This window comes from Trichosurus vulpecula, chromosome 3, assembly GCF_011100635.1.
Source record: "Trichosurus vulpecula isolate mTriVul1 chromosome 3, mTriVul1.pri, whole genome shotgun sequence".
NCBI lineage: Eukaryota > Metazoa > Chordata > Mammalia > Diprotodontia > Phalangeridae > Trichosurus > Trichosurus vulpecula.
Window position 1 is genome coordinate 260,183,635 of NC_050575.1, and position 17,236 is coordinate 260,200,870.

At 38.1% G+C, this 17,236-nt stretch overlaps 1 protein-coding gene across 1 annotated transcript in view; it reads left to right on the top strand.

The window, feature by feature from the left end:
• Positions 1 to 6,007: 6,007 nt before the first annotated feature.
• Positions 6,008 to 17,236, top strand: part of SHLD1 (shieldin complex subunit 1) — a 127,180-nt gene continuing 115,951 nt past the window's right edge. The window contains exon 1 of the mRNA XM_036749957.1: positions 6,008 to 6,103. Coding sequence (XP_036605852.1) covers positions 6,008 to 6,103 — 96 coding nt within the window. The remainder of the gene's footprint in view (positions 6,104 to 17,236) is intronic.

The following is a 17,236-nucleotide window of genomic DNA, read 5'->3' on the forward strand; positions in this document are numbered from 1 at the left end:
GGATAACTAGGCAGAGATATCCATCAGACTGTTGGGAATGCAGAATGAGAGCTCATGGTGCAGGTGGAGCTGAATATATTTGGTAGTCATCTACATAAAGATATTAATTAAAACCATGAGAGTAGGTTGCCAAGACAGAGATCACAGAGAAGGCATTGAAGGATACTCACATTTAGGGGCAGAAGGCGAAAGAACAACTATTAAAGAAGATTCAAAAGAAACCAATAGACAGATAAGAATACAAATAGAAAGGAGCAATGTTACAGAAGCCAAGGGGGAGAGTATCAAGGTAATGATCAGTCATGTAGAAAGAAGACTACAGCTGACTCTCTAGTATGTTTATCTGCTGGTCTTGGTTTTTCCTTTTGGAGTTACATAGAAGAGTAACAGTCCTTCAAGTATTCAAAGACATCTACCATATCAACCTTTTGTCTTCTGGAGTCTCTTATTCAGGCTAAACAGTCTTAGTTCCTTTAACTATTATTCCTTTTACAACCCAGTTTCAAGTCCCCTTTCTAAATTGCTATGGCCTGGCAATATTTCAGTCTGTCAATTTAAATATGATGCTCAGAATCTAGGTGTGATCTGACAATAAATACAGGAGACATATGATGTCCCTTGCTTTGAATGTTATACTTCAGTTGGTACATTCTTAAATTGCTTTGCCACATTGCTGACTAGAGAAAAGAAAAAGATACCTGAAAAGTAAATAAATTACTTGACCTTTATATTTTTACTCTTGCTTAAGGTTATCCAGCACCAGGAAGAGGAATTTGATCAAGGGTCAAAATAACAAAGCAGGAGATAAGGAAAATACTGTCTTCACTGAAAAAACAAAGAATGCAAGGTCTCTGAAATACTTACTTTGGTCTTTCACCTAACATGACTCTTGTAAAAGAAATGGGGCTAAGGTTGCTGATTTTAATATTCTAAAAATAAAACTGAATACCAAAATACTGGGGTTTTTCAAGATAATGTTGTTTATCATTTTGAGATCATATTTTATAAGTTCATGTTATAATTATAGCTAATAGAAAGGAACAAGAAGCCCAGATAATTTGATAGCAGAGAAATCCCCAAATTATTTACCATGATTTTTTTGATGGGGAGGGGGAAGGTAGTCATCGGCTGCTTTCCTTTTCCCTCTATTGTCTATATATACATACATACACACACACATATTTACATATATTTTATACATGCACATATACAATTTCATGTGGTCATTTTATAATTGCTACTGATGGAATTGAGCACTCATCTGTGTAATTCAAGAAAGCAAAGAAACCGACAAATCATTTACAATTGACTTTGGAATATATTCACTTTCACTTCTGGGGAAGGGGGAAGAAACAGATACCTCTTTCTCTTTATTATATATATGATTTATATACATTCGTGTGTGTGTGTGTGTGTGTGTGTGTGTGTGTGTGCATGTATATACTTCATTCTTCGAATATAGGCCAATTAATAGGAGTGGGAAGAGCAACTCTGCATGGCAGAGGGAAGGCTGCTACTAAGGATTCAGAAATCTTTCATTGTCCAATGTATTGTACATTAGAGTGAAAAACTCTTCAAGGATAATCAAGAGTTGACCCTACATGCATCTTGGCTTTGAGGCAGGTAGTATAGATGGGAAAGGGAGTCAGGATTTATGCCATATGAGAATCTGTTGAAGGAATTGGGGATGTTTAGCCTGGAAAAGAGAAGACTTATGGAGGACATAGTAGCCATCCTCAAGTATTTAAAGAGGAACTAGATTTGTGAGCTTGACCCCAGAGGGCAGAACTAGAAGAAATGGGTGGTAAACTGAAGAAAGTTAAATTTTGACTTAATGTCAATACAAATTTCCTAACAATTGAAGTTAAACAAAAGGGGAATGGGATTCCTCAGGAGGTAATACATCTTCCCTAGCCACATTGGAGGTCTTCAAGCAAAGGCTGGTTAACTACCTCCTGGCCCCTCCAGCCAGGATACCACTTTTCTGACTATCACCTCCATCTCCTCCTCACCAGTACCCTGTACTCCATCCTTGGGTTGCTCAGCTTGGATAAAGCAGTTTTTGCCTAATCTAACTAGGGTCCTGACCTCTTTTCCTGGCCTCTCATGCTATAATGCTAGGTATGCTAGGAAAGCTATCACACATAAAAATTCAGAAATTCCCCTAGGATATAGTCAGTAACCGTGGTGGAGAGGTTAGAAGTCAGAGGAGAAGGGTGTGCTGGTGGCAGGGAACTACCTAAGGTAGGCATCCAGTAGTGGGGAAGAAAAGGCATCTAGCTGGTGCTAAAAAAAAAATAAAAAAGAGGGGAAGAATATGACTTTGCCCCCCACCATTCTTCAGTCCTAAATAGAAAGAGATTAATAGATTTAGAGTTCCAGTAACAGCTCTTGTAACCTATTAGCTATGTGACTTCAGACAAATCACTTAATAATTTGGAACCTTAATTTTCCCATACGCAAAATGAGGGATTATACTGCCTACTTTACAAGACTACTGTGAGGGTCAAATGTGGGGAAAAGCATGTAAAACAGTATATAAACCATAAAGGAATAGCGACTAGACAGGTAGGTGACTTAATTGGTATAAGGAACATGCAGGTAAAGAAACTCCCTCAAACAATGAAGGTTGAAACCTTCTTTGGAACTTACAGTATCATAACATTGTCTGGAGGACTGAGAAGGTAAGTGATTGTCCAAAGTCACACAGACAATATCTGTCACATGAAGAACTTGAACCTGGTATTTCAGGCTTTAAAACCAAATCTATCTGCTACACCATACTGCCTCTTAAAAATCATATAATGTTGCATAATTGTGAGCTAACAAATATGAAATAATAGAATTTTAGAAATATTTTTTGTAGGGACATTCCATCTCCCGAACCCATTCCTTTGTCCATCCTCTTCCCTATGTAGGAAAGGCACCCCTTACTTCTCCCTCTTAGTTGAGTTTGAAAGGTTACCTTCTATATCTGCTTTCTTTGGGGAAATTGGTTATAGCTTTTGTGGCCAGAGTGGCCTTTGTTTTCTTTGAGTGACTCAGTTTATCTCATTGAGCCTTGCTGGGTGCTGGGTCTGCTGCTTCTCTTCCAGGGCAGGAAGCCCAGAGACCCATGCCTGGGAGCAGAGAACTTCTTGTGTGACCTCTTCTGGGGCAGGAAGCCCAGAGACCCATGCCTGGGAGCAGAGAACTTCCTGTGTGATGATTCACGGGGCTAGGTGAGGGGAGGTGTTAAATCCAGAGCCATGCCCTATTGGGTGTTAACCTAGTCTAGTGGATGTGAACCTCCCAGGGTCCTGGGGGAGGGGCCAACTCAAGAACCAATAGGCCCTGGTCATTCAGGTGGCGCTTGATGATGTCAAAAACTCTATAAGAGGAGAGAAGACAGCTTGAAGAGCCCCTCTTTTCCTTTCTGTTGGAGCCAGAGACGCCTACAGCCGAAGCTGAAGCAGGAGCTGCCGGTAGCAGAGCTGACCCACGTGTGGACCGAGGAGTGCTGAGCAAGGACTTGAGGCCAGTGGGTAATCTTCTTACCGTAGAGGGGAAGCATGTATACGATTTTGCTTTATACCATCATGCTTCTCTGTGGCCTCCTGGTTACTCTTGTGAGGCGGACTTATCGGGCCTGGAAGCTTTTGATCAAAATATCAAAATGGGGATGCTGGTTCGTGGGTCTGTTACTGTGGAGCTTAAATACATGCTTTAATTTTTCTGCCTTCTACCTAGAGAATTCCTTATATATAATCCTTATATATTCTGAACCTTTCAGGCATATATATGATTCTCTTTGAAATCATAAATTCTGCCTTCATAATACAGCTTTAGGCTCCTGATAAATTATAAACTTAATTGGATATGGTATAAATATGCTAAGATATGAGAATGAGCATTCTATTGTTCATGATAGGATGACATTTATGGATACATTTATCAAAATGAAATGGTAATTGGCCTATTGGACTTTAATATTAATCAATTTTATCAGAGTTGTCATAAAGAGGAAAACTGAAGCTAGATTTTCAGGTGATGGTGATATTTTGTGATATAATTAAATGTCAATAACACCATCTCTATAATTCACCAATATAAATCAGACAGTTCTGTTGGGTAGACATTATTTCCAAAGAATGTATATATTCCAAGGGATGTGTATGTATGTGTGTGTATGTGTGTATACATGTATATGTATCAAAGGTCATCCACTGCAGCTCTGGCAGTTGCCAGGCATCTTGACTTTTGTCCTGCCACTGGACTTTGAGAACTTAGGAAGAGAGAGTGATGCTGATGATTTTACCAAAGTCTTCATCACTTAAATCCAATTCACATGCAAGTCAAGACATCACTTGTGATGTTATTGGTCCTCTTCAAAAACGAAGGATGAACAACAACAACAACAGCCTCCTACACTAAGTCTTTCTTGATTCCCCAAGCTTCCTTCCTCTCCTCTCATTAAATTACCTTATATTTATTTAGCATATATTTTAAATGAGAGACAGCATAGTGTAATGTAATGGTTTTCAAACTTATTGGTCTCGTTATCCCTTTATACTCTTAAAAATTATTGAGGACTCCAAAGAGTTTTTGTTTATGTGGGTTATATCTATCAGTATTTACCATATCAAAAATTAAAATGAATACATTTAAAATACTTATTAATCTGTCTTAAAAGTAATAATAAACCCATTGAAGATTAACATAACTCATGTTTTAAATGAAAAAATATATTTTTTCTAAAATTAAAAAATAATGATGAGTAGCAGTTTTACATATTTTTGCAAATATCTTTAATGTCTGGCTTAATAGAAGATAGCTAAGTTCTCATATTTGCTGCATTTGGTCTGTTGTGATATGTATATACAATGTGAACTGCCCTCTACATAAATCCATATCATTAATACCATTATAATTTCTTCACCTTTTTTGAAGTACAAGAAGAATATCATCCTCATAGAGATAAGTAGTCAGAAAAAGGAGTATTTTTATAGGAAATAATGCCTTATTATTATGAAAATAGTTTTGATCTCAGATGTTGTGAAAGGCTCTCAAATTAAACTTTGAGAAACACTGGTACAGTGGATAGCAATCTACCAAGGAAGCCAGGAAAACCCAGGTTCAATTTCTGCCTCTGGCATACTTACTTTGTGATGCTGGGCAAATCGTTTAACCTCTCAGTGCTTTAGGCATCTGCCCACAACTATAAGTTGCACAGAAATTGCCTACCGAAATTAATAAAGGGAACGCATTCCAATGAAATACTATCCCTTTGTATACTGGAATCAGAATCAGAATATAACAAAATCTCTGTCTCCTTCTGGTTCCCTCAAGTGTCAGGCTGCATATTATTCTTTCATGACTTTTGTGACTTTGGTCAAGGCTGCTCATTTTAGTTAGCGTACATGCCATGTGATCTGTTCTCTACACAAACCTATGCTATTAATAACTTCATAATCTCTCCACCTGCTTTCTTATCAAAATCTGCCCTCAACTAGCATTCAGTAACTGATTCAAAAAACTATTGTAGACTAATCTATAAATTTCTGATAACTCAATATTGTGTTCTTTCTAGGGATAGTAATATCCAGAAGATACAAAGTATGTTTATTATCTCCTTTGGACTTTGGAGGAAGGCATTTCAAAATTTCTGGGTGCATACAGTGTTTTCTGTCTTGTGCTCCTGGATGTTTTTTGAGAGCTATCCTTGAAAAAGTGAGATATTCTACATGAAAATGCTTTGAAAGCAACAAAGCGATAGAAACCTAATATTATTTTACACTGTCAATTTCTCGCTATCTCTTCTGGGTTTTGTCATTTTTCCATTTCCATTTAATTCTGGTTTTTCTCACAATATACCTTTTAAACAGGAGCTTCATGGAAACCCCCCACATCCCTGGTGCCTTGCCCTTCACAACCAGGCTCGAACTGCCAAAGCTTCCTTCCAGCAGCAATTGCCCTTAACCAAAATGGCTGCCACGACCTTTCCTAACGCAGACTGCCAAGACCCAAGATGGTTCCACGACTTCCTGTTGGTGTCTGTTTTCCCTTAACAAAGATGGTGGCTGCACTTCCTGTTCAGCAACGTGCTTACGGTCGCCTCAGGCTGGTAAGTATTGTTCCGGTGTATAAATGCTAAGTCTTTGGCTTCGGTTAACTGGAGGGTAAAAGGGGCAGGCCCATTGCCCAGTTGGCCGCTAGGGAATGATGTCCGTGCTTGGTGGTAAAGCTATAAAGCTGACTCTCCCTCCCGACCCCTCCTTCCTCCTCCCTCTTACCCTGCAGGGCTACGGCTTTCTGTGGTTTTCGTTCTGGGTACTTACTGTTACTTACTCAGAGTTAAATGGAAAGGTTCAAATCCCAACTTGGAAATTTCTGACTTATATGATCTTAGACAAGGCAGATAGCCGCTGAGTCTCGGTTGTCTCCTCTGTTAAATGAGAGGGCTGGTTCTGGAGGACCCCGAGGTCCTTACCAGCTTTAAATCCACGACTGTATCAACCCCAGGTAACTGTACTTCCTTTGGAATACGACTCACGTGCTCCCTCCCACACAAGGACCTTCCTCATCCGCCACAGAACAGTATGAAAAATGCATTAAAACCAACAGTGCTAAATGCGGTAACAGCTCATTGAGGACCCACTGTGTGCCAAGCACTGCGGGATCCAAAGACAGAAAAGGAACAGTGGCAGTCACCTATGGTACAAAGTGTGTTGGGATACAAAGAAGAACTGGGGAGGAAATCAGGACAGGCTTGCTAGAGGAGGTGGCATCCGAGCTGTGCTGGGAAGAAAGCTAGGAAATTAAATGCTATTTATTCACAATGAAATCATCAACCTTAACTGATTATAACCTCAGGCTCATACATGGAAGAGGTCTCAAGAGACTCTCTAGTCTAACCTTTTCACTTTACAGGTGAGGAACCTAAGTAACTTGCCCTGAGTTAGCCAGAAAGTATCAGAGGTAAAATTTGAGCTCACATTTTCCTGCATTCCAGTCCCTAATATGCCTCTCAACGAGGTACATTCTGTAGCAGAGTGCATTGCACTTACTGCATGATATTCTATGTTCTTAATTTTAAAATGGGAGTTGAACATTTTATTTTGGTTCTCTTTATGGGAAAAAAAAAGCTAAATGAAGCTTATACTCATATATAGCCTTAACTGATAAAAAGAAAAGAAAAAACAGATTCCCCCTTCTTTTGATATATTGGACTTGGTATGGTTAGGGGCTGAGAGTATATATGGTTGCAAGCATGTACTTTATTCCCCAGCATGAGGAAGAATGTCCACATAAAGCATTATAGATGCACGTAGTTTTTTTTTTAAAAAAGCTTTATTCGTATCTTTCATTTTTACATCACATTAATTTCCTACTATATAGCCTTTTCTATTTCACTTATTATGGAGGCAAGGAAGAATTTTTTAAAAAGCAGTTTAGCAAAATAAACTACCCTATCAACCAATGTGACACCATGAGGCATATACTATTAAGAAAAGAAAATTAGGGCGGACTGGGGAAAGGGGCGATGAGAATATATGCCATCTTGGGGCGGGGGGGAGGGTTGAAATGGGGAGAAAATTTGTAACTCAAAATCTTGTAGAAATCAATGTTCAAAACTAAAAATATTAAATAAAAAAATTACAGAAAAAAAAGAAAATTAACACTTCTTGAAAAGGAGGTATTTCCCTTCCGAAGTTGTAGAGGTAGGTCATACAGAGTCAAAGCTAGTTTAAGTAAATGTCCTCCAAACTGATTGCAAATCCATTTATTCCCAGACTACTGAAAGGGACTTTCAAGCTCTCCTTGTTCTTTATGTTTTTCCAGTAAGAATGCTGTAGGATGAGTTTTTATTTAGCACTAAAGTTATTTTGCAAATACAAATGGTTCTTATTTTTAAAAAGGAGTTCTGCTTATCAGCAAGTTTTACCTTGGTACGATGCCCAGTCCTGGAATATGTTTGGTATTTAATATATGATGATGTTAATTTTTTTTTTATATTTTTATGTGGTGGTGTGCTATTCTTTCTGGGAAAAGAAATTTCATCTTATCACAGTTCTGATAAAACACTAGGGTGCTTATTTGGCTGTTGACGTCAGACTATTTTGCAGTCAAAGGTCACAGAATTTTAGCACCATTGCAGCTGCTAAACACTGATTATGTTTCATCGACCTGTTTTTCAGACCAGGGAGACATAGCAGAAAGAGTCCTGAAAGAGACAGCTATAGGCACCCACAACTCCAGTTGGCTAATATGGCAGACATTTTTTAAAAGAACAACTAGGATGTTTTTTGTTTCTTTGAGAACCTTGAACTTTCACGTTGTTTCAGGATAAATCAGCTAAAACTGTGAGTCATCCACATATAGAACTTAGGTGGCAATAGATCTGGACTGCTGCTAGGGTTGCTGGACTTTGAGTCAGGAAGACCTGGGTTTGAATTCTGCTTCAAACATTTGTGAGTTATATACCAAATTAGAAATACTGAAAACCAAAGGAGAGATTAATAAAATTGAAATTAAGAAAACTATTGAACTAATAAATAAAACTAAGAGCTGGTTTTATGAAAAAAAACAGTAAAATAGATAAACCTTTGGTTAATTTGATTAAAAAAAGAAAGGAGAAAACCAAATTGCCAGTATCAGAAATGAAAAGGGTGAATTAATCACCAATGAAGAGGAAATTAAAACAATAATTAGCAATTATTTTGTTCAACTCTATGCCCATAAATTTGACAATTTTAGTGAAATGAATATTTACAAAAATATAAATTGTCCAGATTAACAGAAGAGGAAGTAAAATACTTAAATAACCCCATCTCAGCAAAAGAAATTGAACAAGCCATCAATGAACTCCCTAGGAAAAAATCTCCAGGACCAGATGGATTTACAAGTGAATTCTATAAAACAATTAAAGAACCATTAATTCCAATTCTATATAGACTATTTGGGAAAATAGGCGAAGAAGGAGTCCTAGCAAATTCTTTTTATGATACAAGTATGGTACTTATACCTAAACCAGGAAGAGTCAAAAGAAAGAAAGAAAATTATAGACCAATTTCCCTAATGAATATAGATGCAAAAATTTAAAATAAAATATTAGCAAAAAGATTACATCAGTTTATCATGAGAATAATATACTATGACCAGGTAGGATTTATTCCAGGAATGTAGGACTGGTTCAGTATTAGGAAAACTATCAGCATAACTGATCATATCAACAACAGACATTTATGAGTTATGTGACCCTGGGCAAGTCACTTAACCTTATGGGTGTTTTGGGTTTTTTTCCTTCTTTAAAATATGGAAAATAGTAACTGTAGTATATGTCCTAGAGAAGTAGTTCTCAAAGTGTTGTCCAAAGATTCCTGGGAGGCAAGAATATTCTGGAGCCAGCTCTAACATCAAAGTTTCAACGTGAACATGTACATTGGCGAATGCTACAATTCAGAGCTTGATTTATCGATTGTCTAAACTTTAAAAAGTGGTGGAGAAAATGTTGACGATGCAGATTAAACTCAAAAGTATGTCATATATAAATTTGCCCCCCAGGGAGATTTGGTTGTTAAGCATTCATTAGCAAACCACTCTGTAGGTGTCCCGGAGATGTTTGCAGCAGGTCTCCAAGGTCAAAACTGTTTTCGTAAAAATGTTAAGATATTTTGCCTAGTAAAATAATCTTCTTTTTTCCAGACACATATCTTTGTGAGTTTGGATTTTCTTCATATACTTCACCCAAAACAACATATCACAACAGGTTGAATACAGAAGTAGATGTGAGAATCCAGCTATCTTTTATTCAACCAGACATTAAAGAGACTTGAAAAACAAAACAAAAACAGAAAAACAAATGCTACTTCTGACTGACATTTTTTGGGAGAACATATATTTCATAAAAATATGTTAACATGTAATAGGTTTATTATTTTTAAAAAAATATTTTTAAAGTTTTTTAGTTTTAATATTTAAGATGGTAAATATCAATAGATATAGCTCATATTAATGAAAGCTCTTTTTGTCTTCAATAATTTTCAAGTGTCAAGGGGGCCTGAGACCAGAAAGTTTGAGAATCTCTGCCTTTGAGAGCTGTTGTGAGAATCAAATGTGATAATGTGAAGTGTTTTGCAAAACAAATCCCTAAGTAAAGTCAGCCATTATTATTATCATTGTCATCAATATTGTTATCCTTTAATAGCATGGATCTCTCAGGTTGATACTTTTCAAAGGAAAACATGTCTGCTCTTCTAAGCTAAGTGTATTAAGGTGGTAATTTAGACTAAAGCAGGGGCGGCTAGGTGGCACAATGGATAGAGGGCTGGCTGGGCCTGGAGTCAGGAAGACTTATCTTCCTGAGTTCAAATCTGGCTTTAGACACTTAGCTGTGTGATTCTGGGCAAGTCACTTAACCCTTTTTGCCTCAGTTTCATCAGGTGTAAAATGAGCTGGAGAAGAAAATGACAAGCCACTCCAGTATCTTTGCCAAGAAAACCCCAAGTGGGGTCATGAAGAGTCAGTCATGACTGAAAAATGACTCAACAACAACAATAACTTACACTAAAGCAATGAGTAGGAAGATAATAAATAAACTGCATATCAGTAGAAAGAGCTTTGGCTCTAGAGTCAAAGATCCTGGGTTCAAATCCCACCTTTGCTGCTAACTTTCTGTATGACTGGGCAAATCGTTTAACCTTCCTCAATTTTTTAACCAGCTTAGTAAAATGAGTGGGTTAAATGGTCTCATAGGGCCCTTCCAGTTCTACAGCTATGATTCTACGATCTTTGCAAGCCAGTTAGTTATAGATTGTTAGAACTGGAAGAAACTATTAAGTTTGTTTAGTCCAACCCTTACATTTTACAAATGGAGCTGAAGCCCTCCAGGCCAGTGTGTTTTCCACTTGACCTAACTTGCTTACTTAAGTGTCTCAGCCTTATCTACAAAATAAAGAGAAGTTAGAAGAGCCCTAAGCCCCTTCCAGCTTTAGAATTCAAATGATTATGTGGAATGAGCCAGTGTTTTTAGCAATAATTCTTTAGTGGTTGTACAGAGCATTGTAGCTTTCAAATTAGATTTACTTCCAGACATTTAGGAAGATAACTTGTACATTTCAAGTAGTGCAGAGCAGGAAAGCCTCTTTAATGAGATTGAGTATATTATATCAAATACAGTAAACCTTTTGTTCTTTATTTGGTACCTACATAGTTTGCTTCAAAATTAAAGTGTTGGCCTTAAATCCATAACAAATTCTTTCTAATCCCTGGTTTCCTTTAAAATCACTGATCTTCTTATATTTAATGGCATTCTGCACCAGTGCTACAGTCTGCAGGGCCTGGATTTGCATTCCCAGCAGAGCTTCCCCACCAGCAGAAATGCCAGTTCTTTCCCACTGATTAAATTGCTGAGTTAGTTAGACTTTCAGAAAGCTGGTAAAGAATACTTGGGGAATTATTTGAAGTTGCTCCAATTTGTGTGGCCAGAAGCATTATTAATGGGTTCCATTTCATGTTAAAATGCTAATTGGTAACCCTATTCTATACAGTTTCAGAGTGACCTTGCTTATTGCAAACATACATTCCAAAGGGGCTGAGAGGCCAAGGGCATAGGTTATGTACACCGTGGCTGACAGATATGCCCTTTAAAGGATGTTGCTGAGGACTGACCATATAATCCTAGGTCACGGGTTGGAAAGAGATTTCAGAGGCCAACCGTCTTTTTACTTTGGTGAAAATTAAGGTCCAAGGAGGTTAAATGTCTTCCCCTGTGTCACTTGAGAGGTGGGATTTGAACCCAAGTCTCTTGGCCTTCCTACAGCATAACTCTGCCCATGTCACATCCCTACTTAGTAAACTCCAGGGGTTCCCTCTTAGTTCTAGGATCAAATATAAAGTCCTCTATTTGTCATTTGAAGCTCTCTACAACCTGGCGCCTTCCTACCTTTCCAGTCTTTTTATTCATTATTCTCCTCAGTGAACTTAGGCTGCACTAGCCTTCTTGTTACCCTACCACAACAGTATCTCCTGTCTCCCATGCTTTTGCTCTGGCTGTCCCCTGTGCCTGGAATGCTTTCCCTCCTCACTTCTGCCTCAGTGTCCCTGGCTAAACTTGTATCTTCTGCAAGAGGCCTTTCTAGGTCCTCCAGCTGCTAGTGCCTTCCCTCTGAGATTACTCTTCATCTACTCTGTATATATCTGGTGTGTACCTAGTTATTTATATGTAACATTAGACTGTAAAATCCATGAAGGAAGGGGTGGGTTTTTTTTTGCCTTTGTAATAATAAGAGCAGCATTTATATAATACTTTAATTGTAATGTGCTTTAACAATATTTCATTTTATCCTTACTATTATCCTTACTATTACTATCCTTACTATTTTATCCTTGCTATTAGAATCCCCATTTTACACATACAGGGTCATACAGCTATTAAACGTCTGAAGCTAGATGTGAATGGAATGCCTGGCTCCAGGTCTGATGTTGCATTCACCTCGACACCTACTTGCTGTCCCAAGCACTTAGCATAAGGCTTGGCCCATGTTGTTGTTGTTCAGTTGTGTCCAGCTCTTGGTGACCTCATATTGGTTTTCTTGGCAAAGGTCCTGGTGGCTTGCCATTTTCTTCTCCACGAAATTAAAGCATACAGAGGTTAAGTGACTTGCCCAGGGTCTCATAGCTGGTGAATGTCTGAGGTCAAATTTGAACTTGAGTCTTCCAGGATTCCAGGCCCAGTGCTTTATGTACATAGGTGCCCATACTAAACCCTTATTAAATACTGATTTGCCGACTGACTCCAGTGTAGTGCTTTTTCCACTGAACCAGCTGCCTCTGTCCGATGCTAAGCCTACTGTTAATGCTCAATGAATTCCTGTTTGATCGGCATGTATAAAGCACTGTGTCCAGTGTTGTGAGGGTTGCAAAAGAACTATGAGTCACAGAAGCTGCCTAGGATGAGTTAACCGCCCGTTTGGGAAGGAGAAAGCTTTTAATTAACAGTACAATGCAGTATAAAAGTGTCAGCATGAGTCCTGTGGATAAGGAATACTTTAGCATTACCAGGCACTATGCTAGCTCTGTGAGAAATAGAGGGAAATTTCTATAAAATGAGTTTCCTACCCTCTAGGACCAATTGTGGGGTACAAATAATTGTAGCTTATATAGTGAGGCATTGCCCTAGTTGTTTGATCCATATGTACTTTTTAGATAATTTTATATTGAACATCATAGGGACAATGTGAATTACATATTGTTTTGCATGACTGTACATGTGTAACATATATCAGATTACTTGCTTTCTTAATGTGGGGAAGGAGGGAGAGAAGTTGGTACTCAAAATTTAAAAAAATGAATGTTAAAAATTGTTCTTACACATAATTGGGGAAAATATTAAATCATTAAAAAAAATAATTACATATCTAGTTTGTAGTCAGTGTGATACAGTAGAATGGGCTGGATTTGGAATTATAGGACTTGGATTCCATTTCCAGCTCTATTAATTTTCAACTGTGGGTTTTCTGGGTCTCAGTTTCCAAATCTATATAATGAATGTGTCGCTCTGGATGAACCTTAAGGTCCCTTTTAGCTCTAAATTTTTGATACTACTTAATATCTGGTTGACTTGAACCAAATCATTTGACCTCTTTCGACTTCAGTTTCTTCTTCTGTAAATTGAGGGAGTTGATCTCTAAGGTCTAATTAGTCCAGCTCTAGATTAATAAGTCTTTGGTCATTCCATAAAAGGTTGGCCATTGGCCCTTTATTTAGAAATGTAACCCTTTATTGTAAATTTTCTTCCTTTATATATTACAACTTCCTTTCTTATTTTAAGTTCTTCCTTTCTCAGAGCTATAGTAATTAATTCTGTCAGCAGGAAGAAGAGATAGGAATGAGTCATGGAGAAGGTCGGATTTGAACTAGTTTTTGAAGGATAAATAAGAATATGGAAGAGGAATAGAAAGGTGAAGATCATTTTAATGATCAAATATGACCAGCAAAGGTTTGAGATTGGGAAATGAAGTGAGAAGTCAAGGCTTAAGAAATTTGAGAGGAAAATGTAAAGATTTCATATGAAAAACTTTGTAAATTATAGTAGTTTAATTATAATAATCATCATCATAACCAACATTTATATAATGTTTTAAGGTTTGCAAAGTCCTTTACAAAATTATCTTATGTGAGCCTCCCAATAACCCTGTTAGGCAGGTGCTATTATTATCCCCATTTTATAGATGAGGAAACTGAAGTAGACAGATTAAGTGATTTACCCAAGGTCCCACAGCTATTAAGTGTCTGATGTTTGGACTCTTCCTCCTACTTCTTCATCATCAAAAATGAATAACGTTTTTCTGACATTGTATTTGATTCATGATCAAATACAAAATGTTCTGTTTGGCATTCAAAGCCTTTCATAGTCCCCTCCTACCTTTGCAGTCTTCTTGTAACTTTCTCCCCATCATGTACTCTTTGATCCAGTGACACTGATGTCCTTGATGTTCCCTGAACAAGACACTCCATCACTGACCTCTGGGCATTTTCTCTGTCTGTCCCTCATACCTGGAATGCTCTCCCTCCTGACCTCTGCTTACTGACTTCCCTGGCATCTTTTAAGTCCTTTAGGTTAAAATTCCTTTTACGAGAAGCCTTACCCATCACCTCTTAATCCCAGTACCTTCTCTTCCTTATTTATTTCCTATTTATATTGTGAATAGCTTGCTTTGTATATATTTATTTGCATGTTGTCTCCCCCATAAGACTATAAGTTTCTTGAGGGTATGAACTGTCATTTGCTTCTTTTTGCATCCTCAGTGCTTAGAGTACTGCCTGGCACATTGTAAGTGTTCAATAAATGTTTATTGATTAAACTGATTATTGTCCGATCCAACAAGCATTAATTGAGTGCCTACTATTGTGCAAGGCACAGTGTACTAGACTTTGGTGAGACAAAGACAAAACAAAACAAACTAAAGAAAACATTAAAAAGTTTACAAGGGTGATCTAAGCGATGAGGAGGGGGTTACCTTCTAGGAATCAGGGACAGCATGTGTGGAGCTGGTTGCTGAGATCATGGAACAGCAGATAGACTATTTTGGGTAGAAAGTAGAATGTGTCAAGGGTAATAATGTAAAAGAAGCCCAGAAAGGCAAAGTTGGAACCAGATGAAGGATTTAATAAAATATTAAAGTGAAGCATTTGTATCTTATCCTAGAGGAGATAGGAAGCTATATAAGATTCTTGAGCAGGAGAGTGACTTGATTGGAATTGTGTTTTAGGAAGATTACTTTTGTAACTGAGTGGAGGATGGATTAGAGAAGAGAGACCAGAAGCAGGGAATTCATTCCATTAAAAGGCTGTTGAAATGGTTTCAATGAAATTTTGAAATGGTCAGTGGTTCGAGACTTTTTTGATCTCACCCCATGACAAAATTTTTTTTGAGCTTGCAGCCCCCAGTATGTGTATATTTATTTTTAAATTGTATGCATGTTACTATACTAATAATTATGTACATTATAAAACTTATACAAAATATAGATTTTAAAAGGATGAGATAGGGATGACATAACATTTGGTTGTAGAGTCAATAGAGAGCTAGTACAATACAATTTAGTAAGCGGAGTGACATGATCAGTCCTCTGAAGTAGCTAGTTATGCAGTGGGTAGAGTGCTGGGCCTGGAGACTGGAAAACCTGAGTTCAAATCCTTTCTCAACTATTTTCTAGCTGTGTGGCCCTGGGCAAGTCACTTCACCGCTTTCTTCCTCCTTTTTCTCAACCTTCAAATGGGGATGATAATACCACCCAACTCTTAGGGTTGTGATGATGACATGAGAGGATATTTGTAAAGTGCTTAGCACAGTTCCAGACCCCTAGTAAATTCTACATAAATATTAGCTGTCAAAATTATAATGATTATAATTATTATTAGCAGTGGTTTAGGAAAATCACTTTGGCAGCTATGTGAAGAATGGATTGGAGAGGCTAGAGACTTAAGGCAGGGAGACCAATAATGTGAAAGAAGCTCAGAAAAGCAAAGTTAGAACCAGATGAAGGATTTAACAAAGACAAGGGGTGAGGAGGAATGAAACTCTGAGAGTAGAGATGGAGGGAGAAATGGCAGATTCTGGCAGTTGATTGGCTGTGTGACATGTGGGAGAGGGAGAACAATTACATTTATCCTATTGGTCATTTTGTCAATAAACATTTATTAGCACCTACTCTATGATAAACACTGTACTAAGCAGTAGGGATACAAAATGAGGCAAAAGACAGTCCCTGTTCTCAAGGAGCTTACAGTCTGATGGGGGAGAGACAACAAACAAACAAGTACAAATAAGCTATATACAGGATAAATAGGAAATAATTAACAGAGGGAAGCCTAGAATTGAGAATGGTTGGAAAGACTTCCTGTAAAAAATGGAATTTTAGTTAGTACTTAAAGGAAGCTAGGGAAGAAGACAGGAAGCAGAGAGGAGGAGGGAGAGCATTCCAGGCATGGGGGACAGCCAGAGAAAATGCCTGGAGCCCAAAGATGGAGCATTTTGTTCACGGAATAACATGGAGGCCAGTGTCACTAGATCAATGAGTATGTGGTGAGGAATAAAGTGTAAGAGGACCAGAAGGTATAAGGGGGTGACTGGAAGGATGGTGGTATCTTTGACTATAACAGGGAAGTTTGGAAGAGGAAGGAAAGATAATATTATAGGATTGTCAGTATAAAACACAACCCATCCTTTACTGCTCATCCCATATGACTCTCTTCTATCTTCTCACCAATCATTGCCCTCCAGCAATGAAGAGATGGTGGCTGTGGATGGGAAGTAGAATTTTCCCAATGGCATCTGTGCAGCTGCTGGTGTGGCAGTTAGAGCATAACTGGGAGGCTGACACCTGGCTCAAAACAGAACAGGGAGAGGGCATAGTGAGGAGAGTGTTAGTGTATAGGTAGATGTAGTTGTGCTGGAGACAAAGCTCCCTGACTGTCTATCCTGGGTGGAGTGGGATGCAGCCCATCTTACCGTCTTCCCATGGTGGGGACCTGAACTAGAGTGAAAGCCATGTGAGTGGAGGAAAAAGGATAGATGGAAGATATATTGTGAAGATGGAATGTGCAAGTCTTGGAAACTGGATATGGAGAGAGAAGAGTCTGAGATGACTCTGAGGTTGCAGGTTGGATGAGTGGAAGGATTGTAGTATACTCACTAAAAATAATGAACTTTGGAAGAAGGCTGGGTTGGTGGGGGCAGAAATAGGTTTTATAA